Source organism: Penicillium coprophilum (assembly GCF_028826855.1).
Source record: "Penicillium coprophilum strain IBT 35676 chromosome Unknown utg000001l_segment0_segment0, whole genome shotgun sequence".
Taxonomy (NCBI): domain Eukaryota; kingdom Fungi; phylum Ascomycota; class Eurotiomycetes; order Eurotiales; family Aspergillaceae; genus Penicillium; species Penicillium coprophilum.
Window position 1 is genome coordinate 1,307,881 of NW_026622720.1, and position 20,210 is coordinate 1,328,090.

At 48.1% G+C, this 20,210-nt stretch overlaps 6 protein-coding genes across 6 annotated transcripts; 4 read left to right on the top strand and 2 right to left on the bottom strand.

Annotated features, from left to right (window-relative positions):
* Positions 1–208: 208 nt before the first annotated feature.
* N7500_000477 (CRAL/TRIO domain protein) lies at positions 209–1,387 on the top strand (the record flags this gene model as incomplete). Its single annotated transcript, XM_056671623.1, has 2 exons — positions 209–1,001; positions 1,056–1,387. The coding sequence occupies 2 exons, from the start codon at positions 209–211 to the stop codon at positions 1,385–1,387; spliced, it is 1,125 nt and encodes a 374-aa protein (XP_056537196.1).
* A 650-nt stretch (positions 1,388–2,037) lies between these two features.
* N7500_000478 (ferric reductase family protein) lies at positions 2,038–4,000 on the bottom strand (the record flags this gene model as incomplete). The annotated part of the gene is made up of 6 exons (XM_056671624.1): positions 2,038–2,477; positions 2,542–3,120; positions 3,173–3,465; positions 3,532–3,551; positions 3,610–3,739; positions 3,798–4,000. 6 exons carry the CDS (start codon positions 3,998–4,000, stop codon positions 2,038–2,040), a joined length of 1,665 nt encoding a protein of 554 aa, XP_056537197.1.
* Positions 4,001–5,779: 1,779 nt separating this feature from the next.
* N7500_000479 (FTR1 family protein) lies at positions 5,780–7,056 on the bottom strand (the record flags this gene model as incomplete). Its single annotated transcript, XM_056671625.1, has 4 exons — positions 5,780–6,302; positions 6,355–6,800; positions 6,855–6,976; positions 7,026–7,056. 4 exons carry the CDS (start codon positions 7,054–7,056, stop codon positions 5,780–5,782), a joined length of 1,122 nt encoding a protein of 373 aa, XP_056537198.1.
* Positions 7,057–7,823: 767 nt separating this feature from the next.
* On the top strand, positions 7,824–9,650 carry N7500_000480 (multicopper oxidase; the record flags this gene model as incomplete). The annotated part of the gene is made up of 1 exon (XM_056671626.1): positions 7,824–9,650. One exon carries the CDS (start codon positions 7,824–7,826, stop codon positions 9,648–9,650), a length of 1,827 nt encoding a protein of 608 aa, XP_056537199.1.
* A 2,041-nt stretch (positions 9,651–11,691) lies between these two features.
* N7500_000481 (uncharacterized protein) lies at positions 11,692–17,144 on the top strand (the record flags this gene model as incomplete). The annotated part of the gene is made up of 4 exons (XM_056671627.1): positions 11,692–11,845; positions 11,940–12,263; positions 12,323–12,513; positions 12,576–17,144. The coding sequence occupies 4 exons, from the start codon at positions 11,692–11,694 to the stop codon at positions 17,142–17,144; spliced, it is 5,238 nt and encodes a 1,745-aa protein (XP_056537200.1).
* Positions 17,145–18,281: 1,137 nt separating this feature from the next.
* On the top strand, positions 18,282–19,509 carry N7500_000482 (SDR family oxidoreductase; the record flags this gene model as incomplete). The annotated part of the gene is made up of 2 exons (XM_056671628.1): positions 18,282–18,561; positions 18,623–19,509. 2 exons carry the CDS (start codon positions 18,282–18,284, stop codon positions 19,507–19,509), a joined length of 1,167 nt encoding a protein of 388 aa, XP_056537201.1.
* Between the last annotated feature and the right edge of the window lie 701 nt (positions 19,510–20,210).

Here is a 20,210-nt window from a genome sequence, read left to right on the forward strand (position 1 = left end):
AAGACGCGTGAGACCGTGTCGCTGACCTAAGCGGCCTAAAGGGGTAATATTATTCGAGCATTCGATCGGAGTGGACCTGTCGATTGTGAGAATTAGTGATTTGCCTGCCCCTTAGATTGATTCTTCATTTTTTTTAGATTACCACGTGTCATTGTATCATCTATAAATCTATAAATTTAGATATTCAGATATATAGGTCCCATTCATCATGTCGAACCCCGAAGGTGCTACTGCGACTGCGCCGCCCACCAATGGCGATACTGTGTCCGATACCAACGTACAGGCACTGGCCCAATCGGCGCCCGTGAACGTCCAAACTGAGTCTCCTCCCACCCCGAAGCCAATTGACCTCGAGCTACCGACATCCGCCGCAGATGGTCTCATCAAGAAGCCTTTCGCTAAGCCGTTGGACACAGCCAAGCCGATACCTCCCGCGCAGCTTACTCCGGAACAACAATCCAAGTACGAGGCTGTGCTCAAGTCTGCTTCATCATGGACCACTGTCGCGGACAAAGCTGAGAAGAATTCCCCGACATCTCCCATAACCGAGGATGAGAAGATGTGGTTGACCCGCGAGTGTCTCCTGCGGTACCTACGCGCAACCAAGTGGAATGTCTCGGAGGCGGAGACGCGGCTCCAGAGCACCCTCACATGGCGTCGCGAGTATGACTTGAAGAAATTGACACCCGAATACATCTCTATTGAGAATGAAACTGGCAAGCAGGTCATTTTGGGTTATGATGTCAACGCACGACCTTGTTTGTATCTCTTGCCATCCAACCAGAACACGGAGAGAAGTGACCGCCAACTCGAGCATCTTGTCTTCATGCTGGAACGGGCCATTGATCTCACTGGACCGGACCAGGAGACCCTGGCGCTGATTGTCAACTTCAACGAGACAAAGTCTGGCCAGAACGCAAGCATTGGTCAGGCCAAGCAGACGCTCAGCTTCTTGCAGAACCACTACCCCGAGAGGCTTGGTCGGGCTCTGGTGATCAACGGTACGTGATTCCATATCCTGGGCAATCTTATAAATTACTAATTCCTTTTCGTAGTGCCTTTCGTCATCTGGGGATTCCTCAAATTGATCACACCCTTCATTGACCCCAATACTCGAGAGAAGCTCAAGTTCAATGAGGACTTGCGCCAGCATGTCCCGCCTAGCCATCTTATGAAGTCTGTGGGTGGTGATGTCGAATTCCGCTACGACCATGCATCCTACTGGCCCACATTGAACAAGCTGGCTGAGCAGCGACGTGATGCTTACCGTGAACGCTGGGTTCAGGGTGGCAAACAGGTGGGCGAGTTTGAGAACTACCTGAAGGGCGCGAACGTTCCTAGCATGTCTCAGACCCAGGTTGAGGCCAAGGCCAGTCAACAAGCTTGAATCGGAGACCATATAATTTTGCATACATTTTGTTATATTTGCCATTTCTTTTCTTCTTTTCTCTTACTCAATGGCGGGTATTTTCTCACAGCGCTGCGGTAATTTCCTGTTGGCTTCCTTCACATATAGCACTCTGCTTTGACACGCCTGTTCATAGACATGTCATCTTTGTCAATACTTAATCGATAGAGCACTCACACATTCTAGATACCTGATTTTCTCCCTCACCCTTGTTCATTTCTCATAAACATGCCAATGTAGATCGTCTAGGAGAGATGATCAAACGATAAATGCATATTATCTAAAGAATTGTTGAAATCTCCCATTGTTCAGATGACTGCCCTGTACTGGCAGCAAACTCCTACAGCCTTCTTTTCTTTCCTCCATTAAACCCATACAGATCAGAACTAGTTGAAACGCAAAGTAAATCGTTGTTGTGTCATATACATAAACAAAAACATGAACGTAAATAAACAGAATTGGATGCAGTTGCCGTCTGTCTAACTTTACATAGCTTCTGCCCAGTATCATCATCTCTCATCAATCTTTCCTTCTATCAAATACCATACGTCAGACTAGCCCTTTGATATCACCATTCAAATTCCTGCATTGGAATGTTAGTCAAGGTTCTTGTTTGTTGGGAACCCTCATTAACTCACCTCACTGTAGAATGTTATCGGTGGTCCGTCGTTATATAACTCGTTGTTAACAGCCTTCCGTGTTGTACCCAGGAGCTCCGCAGGACCACAAGCACCAACAATGATGCGGTCATCTGATGTGCCGCTTCCAGCAGCAGCGGCCGCGATCAAGTTGCCAATGTGCGGGCGCCCTAGCAGGATCCCGTTGACCGAAGAAATATCGCATGTAGCCTCTTGGGCAACGCCTTTCTCAGGGTCGTCTCTGGAAAAGGCTGGGGAATCCTCTGGTTGTATCACACCGTCCTTTTCAGATACTCTTTCTGATGAAGAGCTTGGGGATGTGGATAACGATGTGGCGGTCAGGCTGGCCTGACCGGTGACGTGAATGAACAATTTTACTTCTGGATGAGATTGAAGTTGCTTGAGCTCCTGGGCATACCATTCGAGGCTCTCTATGGGAAAGAGTTAGTTGATCACAGTAATGAAACATCGTCTCCCCGTAAACCTTCAACATACCTTGGTTTCTCACTACCCAAATAAAATCAATCGACTTCACTGTTTTGCTAGATGTCGCGATCAAGTCTAGTGCAATAGCAAAGGTGAAGCTGGCACCGCTTCCACCGGCGACAAGAATGACTTTTTCAAACACTTTGAAATTGGGAACTTGACCATAAGCACCGTCTACAGAACAGCGTAAGGATTTCCCCGGTGACTGCTGGGCAGCTTTGTATAAATCTCGCGTGAACCCATCGTATACTCGAATGACGAACTCGGACGGGTTCGAAGATACTAGGGTGAAAGGATGGCTTTCAATCCAGCGGATGGCAGGAACCCATAAGAATGCATGAGAACCTGGCCTGCAGTGCATGCGACGGCTGAGTTTCACCCGAAGGGCATTGTTGGGTAAAGCTGTGACGGTGAGGGAGTTTCCATAGAAGTTCCAGACTATCTTTGCGCCACGAATGATGCGGTCCATGAACCAAAGACAGGCAGTGAAGATCACGATAATCACCGATGATGTCTTGAATTTCGGACGGTGCATTCCGACCGTGATCATAATCAAAATGAACATGACTATGTGCAACATATAGAAGACTAGAATTCTTTAGTAGTGCAAGTCGTAGGTTTACGCGAAGGAATAACTCACGTTCATAATACCCTCGCATGAAGTATGTGATAGTTGAAAAGCCAATGATTACCATAGCAAAGCCTGCGATTGCGCCGGCAAAATTGCTTGTTTCTTCCATTTCGTATAGGTCCCCGGTCTCCGACCAGGCAGCTAGGTACACTATACCATGCAAAACGCTTGTGAAGATGCAGGTATAACCGGCAACTTTGTGTAGCGGGCGGAGCTTTTCGTAGGATGTAGCTGTCAAAGGTGCCAGAGGTGTATTCTTCAAGGCTAGGAAGACTAAAAGCACCAAGTTTGCGACTGAAATCCTACTTATTGATGCCTGTCAGTTTCCCGGTCAAAGGGGTAGGAGGGTATCGTGGAATTGCACGAACCAGCCAAAACGTTTGGCAACCTAGGAACATATCAGTAAAAACGTATATCAGGCTAATGAGTGAGCAAGGCCTACTCACAAAGTTGAGATTCGTAAGGTCAACATTTGTTAAAGCGAGGATCAAGTTGATTGCCCAGTAGATGATATACAGGATAGACCTATCTGTCCTTAATCCCCTCGTTGAGGTAGAAAGAAAGCACCGAGCTTGTCTGTTGCATCCAGGGGATCAGTATGATCATTGGCCCATATCAGCAATTGAAAACATACCTATACTTCCGAGTCAATGTAGGATGGCTCCTCCTTCGACCATAATAAAAGTGAATGACATTTGCCCAGTGATATACAGCAAAGAGAACCATGATGGCACCGATAGCGATGGCAAAATACTTATTGCTCCACTCATTTTTAGAGAGACGCAGTTTTTTCATAGCAGTTTTTGCAGCTTTTTTTGAGGCCTGGAGGTCACTCATCGTGACTGTTGCTGACCGTTCAGCGTAGAGGCTTCAGACTAAAATTCTAGGATCGATACAACTTCTCCAGGGAGGTCGATTAATAATTTCATCTATCTCATTTGAACTACACCGGAGAGATAGTGCCAAGACAATGGATTATAGACTCCACTGCCTCTGGAGATGTGTACTCGGCCTAAGTCCGTGTCTCACACTGCATACCACGTAAAGCGGAGTACTTCCTACATCGTAACGTCCCAAGAGCCGTCTGCCCACCCCCGATTAGGAAGTGAGACCAGAGTATCCCCGTCGTACATACGTAGGTGGAACAGGGTTACGGAAAACGATTGAATGAGCATTGTTCTAATTAACCACCCCAGATTACCGTACAAAGCTACTTAATGGCGTTTCTTCAAGATTCTTCAGCGGTTCTGCACCGGGTGTTTAGCGGATGTTCGACGGACGTTCGACGGATTTTTAGCGGATGATCAGCGGTGCAATTAGATTGCTACGACGACTGTGGAAAATAAATGGTTAATTAATAGTTGCTATATATTCAGCGGCCGCTTACCGGTTCTTCAATCGTCTTCTGGGCTGCCCTTTCTCCAATGATGTATGCATTCAATATCCTCGCGTTCTTGCAGGGCCGAAGTGAATGATACGCCTTGACCATCGGGCAAGCATCAAGTCTGGGCATTTTGCGCATTCTTTTTCCAGCCTAGTGAAATATCTGATAGAGAGAATGGAAGTATGCCCTAAGAGAGTAATATGGATCATGAATGACATTGACCCTAGGACCCATGGTGCATTGGGTGAAAGCATCCGTGGATGTCGGTGGAAGCTTCTATGAGAAAGTTAAATTCATCTAATCAATCAGATAAACCTTGGAAAAGCCATCCTAAATCTGATAAAATTTGCCAGTGCCCTATCTTCCCATATAGAGTTTGGTAGCGCTAATTGTGGAACAGAGTAAAAATGTCAGCAGCCTGCATGTGTTAGAGTAAAGCATATTCATGCAGGATACCATATAAGCTGGCTGATGCAAGGTCACAATGTACAGATACAGAGCAAAATTGTTCGGGTAATGATCGCATTCCTCAAGTCGCGATATTTTTGGATACACAAAAGTCATATCGATATGCAATCGGCGAAAGCTTCAAGTGTACGGGTGTACGGGCGAATTTCGGACTTTTGTGTTAGAGGTCCCAAGGTTGACAAGGTTTTCACTCGTACCCGTACTGAGCCGGTAGGTACTCTGTGCATGCAGCCATCCATGGATATAGTCGTAGGTATAGCCACCGTATTATGATAAGATTATCAATCAGTTAAACCTAGTATAATACTGGTGCGGGTCAGAACTTTGGAATGTACCAAAATCCATGCCGTTACATAGTATCCTGTAGCCTGTGGCCATGTGGGCTCATGAATTAGACCCCAGGACAAATTATCCCAACCAACAAGGTCAATATCATGAATCGAATTCAGATTCTCAGAGCGCGTTTGGCGAGAATATGTGCTCCTGCCTTTCATATCTGTGAAGTCATGGGTTTAGTAAGTGGGGGAGGCGCGGAGGCCTAACGGGCTCCGTGCCCGACACCATCTGGGACCCTGCAGGAAAGCTTAGTGAGGCTTGGCGTGGTAAAATTACTGTATGTACGGAATAGTTTCAATTCGTAAATAATTCTTCTGTTTACAAAATGGAAGCCCTTGTTTCCTCGGCTTCTCTCATCCCGTTCTCGCCCGGCTCTCTAGCAATAACCCCGTCGGAATTTAAAACAGAAAAATCCGTCTCAACTAAATCTAGAGAGCCAAAACACCAGTCCCTGCATGCTTCTCCGTAACGGGAACTGCTGTCTCCACAGGTGCTACCGGATCTTCATATGGACGGCGCAGAATAAAAGCTCTAGCCCTAGCCTTGGCTCTTATGACGCCATTGATAGCTGGATCAATGATAGGGATAGGTCCGCGCTTCTCACGGTAGTACATCAGCCCATAGGCAACCATGACACTGACCCAGTACAAGTTGTAAGCAATCACAGAGCCATAGTCAGCGGAATTGGTCCAACCAAAAAGCGCGTTGAAAATGCCCCAACCGCCGCCACCTCCTATCAGTGGGTTACAGCAATTGACGTGCCAGACACTCTGTCGGATGTCGTAGGACCCGGGGCCAGAGCCAGTCTCCGCCGCGTCGCCTCCGATAATGTGGTTCCAGGTGTTGTTCTCCAAGAACCAGACACCACGCGAGAATAGGCCGGCGGCAACGAGATACAGGAAGCAAGTGGAAATAATCAAGAATATCTGCATCGAAGTCTGCTGTCCGCCTCTATCGGTACGTTAGCCCTATATCTTTCTCAAAGGCAATCAAATTGACATACCGGTAGATAATATAGCCCACTACAAAACCAGCCAAAAGGCCGCAGAAGACGGCCAAGGGAAAGGAAGAGGCAGGAAGACCTAATCCAACGCCACCAACATAGACAACGGCCTCGAGACCCTCACGTAGAACCGTGATAAATGGAAGAATGAACATAGCGTATTTCTCCAACCATCTCTTAACACGACCCTTCTTCGTCTCATTAGGATCGTGCTCGTGTTCGAGAGCCTTGGCGAGCTTAACGCGCCATTTATCTTGCAGTTTCGAAACGCGCAGAAGGGCAGCACCCATGATAGTGATAATGATCGCAGCAACGATTCCTAGGACGCCCTCCCAGATATCCTCTGTGCTAGAGAAAGTGTCGGTTCCGAGGCCATAAAAAGCACCAATCATCCCCGCTCCGACTGCAATGCAGATGAATAGCCCTAATCCGCATCCTAGCCAGACCTATTTCTATTAGCCTGTGAACTTGGGATGGGATTGCAAAAGCCGGTCGCATACTTGTTTCACTAATTTTTTATACGTCGGGCGATCTGTCTCGTAGAGCGTTTGTTTCAAGAAGGCCAACAGGACTGACACAACCACTGTCGTCTCGAGACATTCTCGAAAGCAAATAAAAAACACTTGAACCAAGTTAGTAGACCGTTTCAAACAGCAGTGCATGAACTATACCAGTGACAGCGAACACCTGATTATTACCCATGATGCAAGGGTGATATGAGTTGGACGGATTCTCAACGTTCAAAGAAGAAGAGATGCAAAAAGCAAAGCCATTGGAACATTGAAAGCAAGGGACCCGATAAGGCCCGTTAGAGCGTTACCAAAATATCGAAAATTTCCCAAATTCACCAAATACACCAAATTCAAAATTACCGGCGGAACACGCCTTTGACGACCCACACGTATTTATCCGATTGAGCTTAGTTTTGTTGGGAGTTCCCCGTATCAGAAGCTTTTTTTTTGGTGTCTTGGCTTTCTGATTGGTAGTGGATATCTGTTTAACACGAACGATCACATGTTTCAGGGTCTAGCCAGCCTGTATTTCGTTGAATCGGAAACAATAACCGGCCGGTAGGGATAGCAGTCATGCCATGTTTCCCCATGAGGCAGGTGAGCACAAGTTCAGGATAACCTTGATTCGTCTGCCATTAAATTAAGCGGACACCATCTTTCCCAATGATCCCTGTCCACCGTGGTTAGTCTAGAACTGAGCCAATGGAAAATTGACAACTTTCCACGTGTACATGCAATACACAGGTTTACATCTGATTCACATCTGATTAAAAGGAAAGAAAGATTGATTAGGATCGGTAAAACATGGGTAGTGACTTTTCGTCCCCGGAAAGGACTAGCTTTCCGCTTATCAATCTGTGCGCTATTTCCCGAGCTTGTAGTCATTTTTGTTCCTCTTTTTACATCTGAATGCCAGGAATCTCTGTCTGATTCCCCTCCCTGGCAAAACGCGCAAGCATGGCTATATATCATAGCATGTTGTTCCGCCTTACGGCAGTACTACTGTTTGTGCAGTACTGCCAGGCGAAAACAGTGCATCTGGATTTCAACGTCACCTGGGTCAATGCCAACCCCGATGGTCTCCATGAGCGCAAGGTGGTAGGTATCAACGGCCAGTGGCCGCTACCTGTCATCGAGGTGGACAAGGGAGATCGTCTGATTGTCAATATGTATAATGGACTTGGAGACAAGGAAACTTCCATCCATTGGCACGGAATGTTTCAAAATGGAACCAATAACATGGATGGTCCATCGATGGTTACCCAATGCCCTGTCCCTCCTGGTGCCTCAATCACCTACGACTTCACCATCCCTCAAAACGGTACTTACTGGTACCATTGTCATACCGACTCTTGCTACCCAGACGGCTATCGACAGGCTTTGATTGTGCACGATGATCAGTCATATTTCAATGATATGTATGACCATGAGCTTACCGTCACGATGAGTGACTGGTACCATGAGTTGATCGAGGATATTCCGTTCATTCGTGTAGAGAATCCGACAGGAGCTGAGCCTGTTCCGGATTCCTTCCTCTTCAATGACACTTTGAATACCAAGATTCCCGTCGAAGCTGGAAAGACCTATTTGATGCGATTGATCAATATTGGTGCCTTTGTGGCGCAGTACTTCTACATCGAAGATCACACTTTCCGCATTGTGGAAATCGATGGAGTTTACGTTGACGAGCAAGAAGCCGATACACTTTATATCGCGGTTGCGCAACGTTATTCAATCCTGGTCACCATGAAGAATTCGACGGATAAAAACTATCCGATCGTGACCGTTGCCGACTCGAACTTACTGGATGTAATCTTGCCTTCTCTCCAGCTTAATCAAACCAACTGGCTCGAGTACAATAGCAGTGCGGCGCACCCGCAAGCTGTGATGAAGGTGGATGCTTCCTCCGATCTTGTCCCTTACGATGACATGAAACTTGTTCCTCATGACCGGATGCCGCTTCTCCCAGACCCCGATATGACTATCGAGATTGACGTGATTATGGATAATCTGAATAACGGCGCTGGTTATGCCTTCTTTAACAATATCTCCTACACAAGACCCAAGGTCCCGACATTATACTCGGTTCTCACATCTGGGGACTACGCCACAAACGCGGCGATCTACGGAGAATTCACCCATCCGTATATTTTTGAGCACAACGCAGTCATCGAGGTTGTTCTCAATAACCTAGACGGTGGTTCACACCCCTTCCACTTGCACGGGCACAACTTCCAGCTCGTCAGTCGCACACCCTCATATGGTCCTTCTTTCAATGACTATGCCGACGGTGACCCACTCCCTTTCAACGCTACCGAAACCCCCTCCAGTAGCTTCCCGAAATACCCTGCCCGCCGAGATACCTTCGTCGCACCACCCCAGGGCAATTTTGTTATCCGTTTTGTCGCAGATAACCCTGGTGTTTGGTTGTTCCACTGCCACATCGACTGGCATATGTCGCAAGGCTTGGCGATGTCATTCATCGAAGCCCCGAAGCAACTTCAAGAGCAAATGTCGCTGACTGAGAGCGAGATTAACATTTGCAAGGCTGGCAACTTGTCCTACGAAGGCAATGCTGCCGCTAACACGGAGAACTTGCTCGACCTGACTGGTCAAAACAAGCAGCTTCCGTGGTTACCTTCTGGATTTACGGCAAGGGGAATTGTCGCAATGGTTTTCTCCTGTGTGTCTGCTTTCCTGGGTATGGCGTTTATCACTGTCTATGGCATTTCGGGCATCCAACCTAAGGAGACTACTGTGGTTACCGAGCGTGATGATTCATGATATTTTTTGTATTTTAGAATAGGGCATCGATCGAAATATGTACCTCCACCCCTTTTGGATAGACATACCTGCATATTTTCTGCCCATTGTATTTAATTTGAATTTACATACTAGAAAAATCTGCACTTTGATCAAAACAATTACCTGCTCTTTCTGACTACTGTACTAGCCTCCAGAGCTGCTTTACGGGCTCATTCAATTGGGTTTTATGCCCGTGCCCAACCCCTGACTCATGGCTTACCATGGCCGTAGGGCGTGAAGTAGCATCAGGGCTGACGAACTCCGGGTCGGAATTGGTGTGCAGACACTCTATATAGAAGCTATGGTGACGAAGAAGCAAGTACTGATGAAACATTTGATGTAGCGGTTAAAAAAGGTCAATAGATTGTGCTGAAAATATCACCAACAATGACCCTGTCTTTTTTGTCTGACTATAACAATTGCGAGGTTGCGATTGTCGATTTCTGGAGATTGATAAAATTAGTACGCACTATACCACCAGTTAGCTCGATCTGGTGATTATTTGTCAGTACATATATTTTTGACCGGCAAGGGATATTGTATATCACGGATGCCTGTTGCCACGTCGGGTTGGACAACCTGGTTTATATTTCTATCGATATTGACATCTTAAATCCTGTTTGTAAGTGTTTTCGCTGTAAGGAAGGTTAGTCAAATAGTAAGTACTAAATACTACAAGTTGCTCCGGCTACTGGCATCCCCGGAGTAGAGGATGGTCTATGCGCGAACTGAGGATCATCATGGCCTCAAAGGGCGAATATGGCTGCATCTACTCCGTACGCCCATAGTCATTAAATGAATTTAAGAATGGACGAAGGATTTGAAATCTTCCCTCCAGGTTGTCAACAATAAGATATGTTTAGATATGCTTATCCGTGGATAGGAGTTAGGGTTCGGGTTCTGACATATGCAATGCAATGCAATGAATTTTATTAGCCCAGAGATCGAAAAGGAAAGCCATCGCCGATCTTTCAACGGTTTGATTAGTGGACCGTGTTCAAAATCCAGGAACCAAAGTCAAAGAGACTTCAATCTCATAATTTCGCCCAAGTTTCCGCGCCATTTCCCCGGATACCTCGGGTTCGGGGGTGGGCTACTTACAGAGTACCCTCGCTCAATTAGTTTGAGTATTTGCGCATCGCCTTGTAAGTACGGAGTGCACACGGAGTGTACGGAAGAAACCCCGTTTAACATAGCGATGGACATCAAGCAATTCCTCGAACCTCTCTAAGCCCAGTTCACCCATGGTCTATTAAGGTGGACCCGGGGGCGAGGAGATGCGGATTGGTCTGGCTGGGCCGTCTCTGACACGATTAGACTCTTGGAACCGAACACGCAGTGATCGGCAAAAGGCTATGAGGTCGATTGGGAGGGTTTTAAGGAGAAATTACCTCGGATAGTTCCTTTCAGCTCCCCCGATCAAGCTAGAATACCAAGCTGAAACGAACGGTCAAAACGTGTTGGTTCGACCCAATTTGGCTTGATTCAAGGAGATAAGCGAAGTGAAGTCATTGAATTGTGATATGTACTAAAACACATTGACCCATGTGCGCGGAGCATTTACACAGAAAGGGAGGGTTAATATGCATATAGTAACCCCCCTACGTAGGGCAAAGAAAGAAAAGAAAAAAAGAAAAGTTGAACTAAGTACGTAGAGGATCTTAGACCCCCCAAACCCCCTGAACCTGAACAGATTCCCCTTCGCTTGGAACATAAAATCATCCTTCATCTTAAAAAAATAAACGCTAAACTATTCTAAGCGGTGCACGGTGTCCATTTCTCCATCTTGGCCATTTTGTCTCCTTTCTCTTTGGCACAACGTTACGGGGACTAATAGGTACGCGTTGTTGTGTTTTCTTATCGGGAAAAAAAAAGGGGACGCTAAACTGACAGAACTCTCTCCACATTCTTTAGGCATCTCCCTATTCTGCGCCTCATGAATACGCCCGCTATCGATTAGCACTTATTCTTTCTTCATTTCGATTCCACCGGGTGTGGTTTCTCTTGGGGAGAGAGAGAGATGGCCGTTTCACCGCCAGCTTCGCCCAGCGCACCCCCGCGCCCCATCAGCGCTGTCATGCGCACTCCGCGCAGTGCAAGCCGTTTAAGTATGAGCAGCAGACAAGGTGGAAGTCGTGCATCCGACGAGGATGGTAAGACTGCTGTTAAAGTCGGTATGTGGATTCAATCCTCCCCTGGGTACCCGGTACCTGCAACAAAGCAACACAACATCAGCCGGCAACCGAATTCATGACTAACCTTGCGCAGCTGTCCGTGTGCGACCACCGCTGAAACCCACTGATCCCGGATATGAATTGATTCCCCAGCGATTCCAGCAATCTAAAGTCCATGTAACCGTGCCAACTAGTCTGTCGGTTGATGTGTCCGGTGGGCGCAAACTATTTGTGTTTGATCGTGTTTTCCCCGAAACTACTGAACAGGAGGGGATTTGGGAATATGTCAGTGATAGTGTCGACTCTTTTGTTCAAGGATACAATGTCTCGATCATGGCATATGGCCAGTCCGGCGCGGGAAAGTCCTTCACAATGGGTACTTCGGGTCCCACTGAACACAATAACATGCAGAATATGGGTGAGTTTGAAAGACGCTTTGTTGACCAACCAGGGGCTAACTGTGAATTTTTGATTCAGGTATTATCCCCCGTGCTGCGCAAGCTTTGTTCGATAAATTAGAAGGCCCCTCAAAACATAATCGGAATGGTTCGAACACGACTACGGGCCTCCGGACACCCCAACGATATTCAATGAGCTCCGCCTCAAGCTTTGGGAAATTGCACCAGGAAAAAGAAAAGACCTGGCAACTGAAGGCGACATATGTGGAGGTGCGACTTTTTTTTTTTTATAAGGGTGCTTGCTGGCCATTGTTCTGACCATTGTCCTACAGATCTATAACGAGCACCTGAGGGATTTGCTCCTTCCCGAATCGACAATCGCGAACGATCGTAGCAACGTAACGATTCGGGAAGACACGAAGGGTCGCATCCTTCTCACCGGTCTCCACCAAGTCAATATTAATTCATTCGAAGATCTGATCGGTGCGCTAAACTTTGGATCGACCATTCGTCAAACAGATTCCACGGCAATCAACGCCAAATCATCTCGGTCGCATGCCGTCTTCAGCTTGAACCTTGTGCAGCGCAAGTCTTCAACCCACGCGACCCCAAGCACCATAAAGGAGAAGCGCATGTCCATGCCAGTCGACACATTCCACGCCGGAGAATCAGTCACCGTTGATAGCAAATTACACTTTGTGGATCTGGCGGGTAGCGAACGGCTGAAGAACACTGGTGCCTCTGGAGAACGCGCCAAGGAAGGTATCTCTATTAACGCTGGTTTGGCCGCACTCGGAAAGGTCATCTCGCAGCTTTCGTCGCGCCAACAGGGCTCTCACGTCTCCTACCGTGATTCAAAGCTTACCCGACTGCTTCAAGACTCACTGGGTAGAAACGCCTTTACGTATATGATTGCTTGTGTGACTCCCGCCGAGTTCCACCTCAGCGAGACTTTGAACACAATCTCCTACGCCCAGCGAGCCCGAGCCATTCAGAGCAAACCTCACATTCAGCATATTGCGGACGACGGCGACAAACAGGCTTTGATTGATCGGCTCAAGTCTGAGATATCTTTCTTACGACTACAGATTCGCAATTCCGAAGGATCTGAGCGACGTGAAGGAGCATCCACCGAACGAAGTGAACGCAAGAACGAACGTGAAAAGCACCTTCAGAACCAGTTGTTGGATGTCCAAGAGAGCTACAATTCTCTCAGCCAGCGCCACGCCAAGCTGATCTCGAATATGGCCAACGACTCCGAGTCGCCTGCCACCAACGGCGAAATGAATGACGCTACCTCCGAGATCGGGAAGAACTCAGTTGAGAGAATGCAGCGGTCCAAGTCCTTCGCCGAGTCGGTGGAGCAGATGGTTCTGGAGTACGAAAAGACGATTCAAAGCTTGGAGGCTTCACTGTCGGAAACACGCGCCTCCCTATCTATCACAGAGAGTGATTTACTCGAGCGCGAGACCAAATGCGCCTATATCGAGACTATGAAGGAACAGCTTCAGACCCGTGTCCAGAAGATGTTGGACCGGGAAGTCAACACTGAGACCTACCTCCACGAATTGGAATCCAAGCTCGACGGGCACTCTACAGGCGAAGAGAAGCATGCCGCCATTGTTGCTGAATTGCGCAAGGAACTGAGCCGGGCCCGCGATAACGAAGCCAGCTGTGAGGAATACATTTCGACACTTGAAGAACGACTTGCGGAGGGTGATCAAGACATGGAACTTATGCAGCGCGAGGTAATGCGCTTGGAACATGTCATTGAGCGCCAGCGAGGCCTTGGGCAACTAGATCGCCTGCTTGGCGAACTGGACGAACATAATCGCGGAGACAGACACGATGGTGCCAACGGCATTGACCATCCACACTATCAACAGGCTAGGGTCATTCATACATCTCATAGACACACGCCCTCTCTGGATGTTCTCAGTGAAGCAGTTGAGATAGCCATTCCGGAATCAGATGAGGATCTGGTCGAGCCGACCATAGAGGCCGAGCTCGAGTCCATTGGAGAATCTGAGCCAGAGACGGGCGAGGACTTGAAGGTTCTGGAAACCGCGACTAGCAGACTGGAGGCACGTCGCACGGAGGCACTTCAGGAGGAACCCATCTCAAGTCCCGCTCAGTCCAAGTTCGTTGCCGACAAGCTGGAAACTGTCACCCAAGAGCTTTTCGACTTGCGTCTGCAACACGAGAACACTCTCGGTGACTTTGAGAACCTTGAATCCAAGTACGAGCAGGCCCTCAAGGCCCTTGAAGAGCTTCGGCAGGATAAAATTGACGAGGCCCGCCACCCTGCACCCAGCGTTCAAAACGAAATTTCGCCGCGCCCGGTGACTTTTTTAGGAAATGGAGGCACTCCGACCTCGAAAGCTGGAGCACAACACTCATCCTCGCAATCACTCTCTTCGGAATTATCCTCGGTCGGGGAGCAATCTACTTTGCGCGCACCATCTGAGGACGGATCGAAGGCAATTCCATCCGTGCCCTCAACCCCGCAGGTATTGTCGACCGGTCAAGTGAATACCGAAGAGTCCGAGAGCATGCGCAAGATGCTCGCTGAACATCAGGAGAGTGCTGAGCTCATGGCCCAGAAGTATACGGAGTTGCAAGCCGAGCATGAAGAGATCCTTGAACTAGTTGAAAGGCTGAAGGCCGAGGCCCAACGCGCCAAGTCAAGCTCGCCCCCTTCAACCCCCGGTTTCAAAATGATCCGCCGAATGACTAGCCAGAACATTCTGTCAGGAGTTGACCGTGCAACCAGAGCCCTTACCGGTCTCCGACTCCTTGCATCCGAGGAATTTGCTGAGAAGCCGGACGCTATGCACAATTTCGACTACCACCTGGATCAAACCATGCACGAGTTGCAAAGCCGTATGGAGCGCCTCCAATCCCTTGAAGCTGAGAACCAGAACGTTAAGAAAGAAATGGAAATGAAAACGACTATTATCTCTGGCCTGACTAGAGAGCGGTCGAGTTTGCAGGGTGCCTCGCCTGTAGACATGGCTCTCGTGTCGCAATTGCGCGACCAGGTCGTCTCCCAGGAAAGGCAGATCAACCACCTTCGAGAAGCTCATGAATCCCGCCAAAAGGAGCTGTTGATCGAAATTGATAATCTGAAGGGCCTCCTGAAGTCACAAGAAAGCGCTACTCGCGCAATGGATGCTGGTGCTGAGGAGCAGGACAAGAAGATCGGTGCTCTGCAGGGAGAGCTCACGGAGTGGCAGGACAAGCACAAGAGTGCCCTGGAGTCCTTGCAGTCCTCCGAGTCGCAGCTCACTTCTACCCTTGCTGAGCTTGAGAGTGCTTTGGCTTCTGTTGCCGCTATGCGCTCTGAGCGGGCTGCTGCCGATGCCGACTCCACTGAGAAAGAAGCCGCTGCTCGAGAACTTGAGGGTGGCCGCGCCGAACAGCAGGAGCTTGTGGATAGCCTGACGAAAAACATCGAGGACCATAAGGCTACTATCGCTGCTCAGCTTGCGACAATTGCCAGTCTGGAGAAGTCTCACTCCGATGTCCAAGATCAACTGGCTTCACAGACCACCGTCGAGGAAGGGGCCAATGCCGGTGCTGTTGACTTGGGTCTTTCTTCTCGGATGGCCGAGCTTGAGCAGGAAATTTCTACCCACAAATCGGCCGTCGATTCCCATAATACTGAGCTGGATACTCTTCGGGATTCTCACAAGCGCGAGCTGGTGGAGTTGGAAGAACGGACTAAGGCTGCTGTCCAGGCCGAATATGATGCTCGTCTCGTCGAGAAGGATGCTGAGCATGAGCAATCCATGGCCACTTTGCAGAAGGATATTACCGAGTCTCGCAATGAGTTGGTCAAGCTGCTCAAGGCTGTGTCGACTCTCCTCAACTCTGAGGTTTCAGCTGATAACTTGACGGATCAAATTCAAGATGTTTTGGCCCAGAAGCAGCACTTCTCAGACAAATATGCTGATCTTATGGGCACCAATGAAGACCTTCGCAAGCAGCTCGAGGCTAACGCAGACTCTGAGAGCCGCCTGGACGAGATGACTAAGAAGAACAACATCCAGGACGCCAAGGTCAATGAGCTGGCTCTCTTGGTGGCTACTTTGGAGGATACTCTTCGCCAGAAGGACGAACAGGTTAAGAAGAAGGAAGCCCTGGTTGAGGAAATCACGATCGAGAAGCAGAAGAGTGTGCGTCTCGTGGAGGAGCTGGAGGAACAAATTACCAACAGCTTTGATCAACATCACAACCGTCTGTCCGTCATTCAGCAGGAGCGTGATCAGGCCCTAGAAGATGCTAAGGCCAAGATTGTGATCTACGAAGGCGAAATCGAGACTTACCAAGTGCGGATCGAACAGCTTGAGCTCCAAATCAAGAACACTGGAAACCCCGACAGTTCCCACGACCGCAGCAGCTCTCTTACATCCAATCTCCGCAAGAGCGCTTCGGCTGCCTCTCTTCCCTCGCCTCCGCCGGCGATCCCTCTCCCTCCCCTCCCCACCATCGCGTCTCACTCCAACTCTGCTTCGTCTCCGCCCAACTCTCGACATGCCAGTAAAGAGCTCTCCAACGTCCAGCTGGTCGAGGACCAGGAAGCTCGAATCCGAACAATCGAGAAGCACCTCTATGCCGAGAAACAACTTACTGCCACCTTGGAAGAGGCCCTTGGCGACCTTGAAGCCCAGAGTACCAAGGTTAAGAACGACTGCGAGGCCTGGAAGAAGAAGGCTTGGTCATTCGAGGATGAACTAACCTCCCTCCGCAAGGAACGCAGCTCTGCCCGTCTGTCCCTCCAGGCCGTTGAAGAGGAGCGCAGTGCCCGCCGTGAGGCGGAGGCTGCACGCGCTCAGCTCGAAGAGCGTATGCTCGCCCTCAACAAGAAAAAGAAGAAGAGCACCCTCAACTGCTTCTAGGCGTTTTTGACTTTGAATTTGCTTAAGTGCTTGAGCTTTCCCAGCGTCAAAAACAATCGCATTCTCGTCTGTCTTCATCGTTTTATCTGGTTGTACACTTTTTTACCTTCTCTGTTACTCTTCTTCTCTTCGTCTTTATCTCCTTCGTCCCTTGTTCCATACCCCCTTATCTTTTTCGATTCCGAACATCTACTCACCCATTTCGCTGTATTATGAGCTTTCACGTATTTGTCACTTTTCCCCTGTCGATTCCGTCGATACCTTGTCCTATAGCCTGAACGTACCTTCTCCCCCCTTTTTTCTACTCTCATGAATCTCTCATGACTGGTAGATCTTTTTATCGATCTCTTATCTCGATGGCTGAAAATCCCCGATATTGTACATTCCGTCGGCTGTTTCGAAGTTGATTCGTGTCGAGTCTTCATGTCGCAATCGCGTGGGATCTTGTCAGCTCTCAATCGCTTTTTCTGCTGGAATTTCATGTGGATGGACCTTTGCTCGTTCATATTGAGTTGCTTGTTTCGTACATTCCTGTCAACGCAGTTTTCGATGTCGGCTTTTCTCTGATCTCCGAGCCTGTAGAGTACAAATTTGATAGGTTGAAAATTCACGAGTTTTCTTTAGTCACGACAGTAACTTGTGTAGATTGATGTACTTGTATTCTATCCTGACAGTGCGAATTGAATGCCAAATGCGTTTTCACCGACAATGGATATTTCTTATGAAAAATGAAATCCGGTGTATAGATTTGTATGATATTACCTATCAAGCACCCGAGCAGCACCATCTGGGCAAGGCAATTCGCTTGATAAGCTCTGTTATGCAGCTGGCCAGTGTATTGCCAGGATAAAGTCAGGAATTGAGGGATCATTAGGCATCAAGTTCCATTTACCCTGCACCCTGCGATCTTTACCCCGCGACCCTGCGACCATGTCAATCATTCCCTCAGATAAACAAGGGCATGAAAGGCGGAAGTGAACCGCTTGATGAGAAATCAATTACGCCTTTCCCATTGTATTATCAATCATCCGGGAAAGGAAATCCGAAGGCGCATGAACCTCGGAGACAGAAAGTATTTAACCTATCTAGGAATCCTACTCTAATCCCTCAAAACTTCCTGTCACCTCTGCTATCGTCATGGCTCAAACTGGAAAGCATGCCCTTATCTTTGGAGCCTCTGGAATTTCCGGATGGGCTCTCTTGAACCAGGCACTCCAATACCCAACTCCAACGACCTTTAGCCGTGTGACTGGGTTGAGCAATCGGCCATGGAGCATCAAGGACGCTTATCTCCCCGACGATGATCGCCTCAATATTGTGTCGGGCATTGACCTGACACAGTCCGTGGACGTAGTCAAGGCGCAGCTTAAAGAAAAGGTCGAGGAGGTGGAGTCAGTCAATGTGGTTATCTTTTGTGGTAAGCATTTGGAACTTGCCTTACTTCAATTTTATAGCCGAATATATTAATTTTCGTTCAGCTTTTGTAAAGGCCAACAAATCCCAGTCCTCACGCAAGGTCAACACCGATATCCTCCAAACCGCCGTAGAAGCCATATCCGCTATTTCACCCAAGCTGGAATCGGTCATTCTGCAGACAGGCGGCATGGGGTATGGACTGGCATTCCCTAAAGAATTGAACCTTCAGCCTCCTCTCCACGAGAAGATGCCCCGCATCCCTTCGCCATACAGCGACAACCTTTTCTACTACGACCAGTATGACGCTTTGGAAAGACTATCCAAAGGCCAAAACTGGACCTTCTGCGAGATTCGACCGGACGGTATTGTCGGTTTTGCTCCTGGATACAACGTCATGAACATGGCACATGGCATTGCCTACTACTTGACTCTCTATCGGGAGGTCAATGGAAAGATGTCCAAAGTCCCGTTCCCCGGTAAGCCGCATGGCTATCACACTCGCCATAGCGACACCTTCCAAGATATTCTTGCTAAAATGGAAATCTTTGCTGCTCTTAATCGGGACAAGTGCCCGAATGGGTCAAGCTTCAATTCTGCCGACGGAGAGGCTGTTACCTGGGCTCAGGTTTGGCCAGGAATTTGCTCCTACTTTGGCCTCGATGGTGTCGAGCCAAATGAGAAGCAGCAGATGATGCAGGATTTTGTTGCTGATAATATGGAGACTTGGGATCGCTTGGTCGAGACACATGGTCTGAGGAAAGGTCTCATTGAAGTGCAGAACTGGGGACATGTCAACTTCCAGCTGATTGATTTTGACTTTCCACGAGAGTTTTCACTTGACAAGGCTCGATCTGTTGGTTTCCATGAGCAGATTGATACTGTCCAGGGCTATAACATTACGTTTGATCGGATGGTGGATGCGAAGTTCATTCCCACGCCGTCTCCTTGAGGGATTGTCATTCTCGTGAAGACAGAACAAAATTGGATGACCCTTAGAAGAACGAGAGAATTTGGAATTGGAAATTGGTTTCTTTTCTTTCCGGCGTTTATTGAGGAGAGCCTGATCTCGGAAAAGTAATGCCGAGTATCTAGCTACCACGCTGCTGCTTGAAAGAGCCTCCGAAGACTTTTGAGGAAAAAGAGTCAAAAGGCTTAGTGTGCGGCCCCCGTAGGCATATCAATACCATCTATCTGGCTGGATATTGTCCCAGATTGCTGGCCAATAGGCCCTTAAAGTCCACTACAGATTGAGCATTTTTTTTGTCAGCAATTGCTACTACGAGCCAGTCTTCCCTATCAACTTCCAAGTCGGTTTCAAGACAATGAGAGTTTCTCTTAGGTTTAAGGGAAGTTGACAGAATTCAAAATAGGCTCGTATTATCTATTAATTGCGGAGCGAAGCGAAGCAACCTATATCATAAGGGCTTAGGTGTATGTCACGTGACCTTGCTCCTATATAAGGTCCAAATCCATAGAGTTCTAATGCGGCGAAAATGTCATCGCTGAGAAATGGCAGAATAATTCTGCCGGCAGTAGACATACGCTAAGCCTAGCAATTGAAATTATTTATCACATGATATAAACTGTCTGAATCTAAATACGATAGTGATTATATAAAAAAACCCCAGTAACTACCTAACTAGGTAAAAA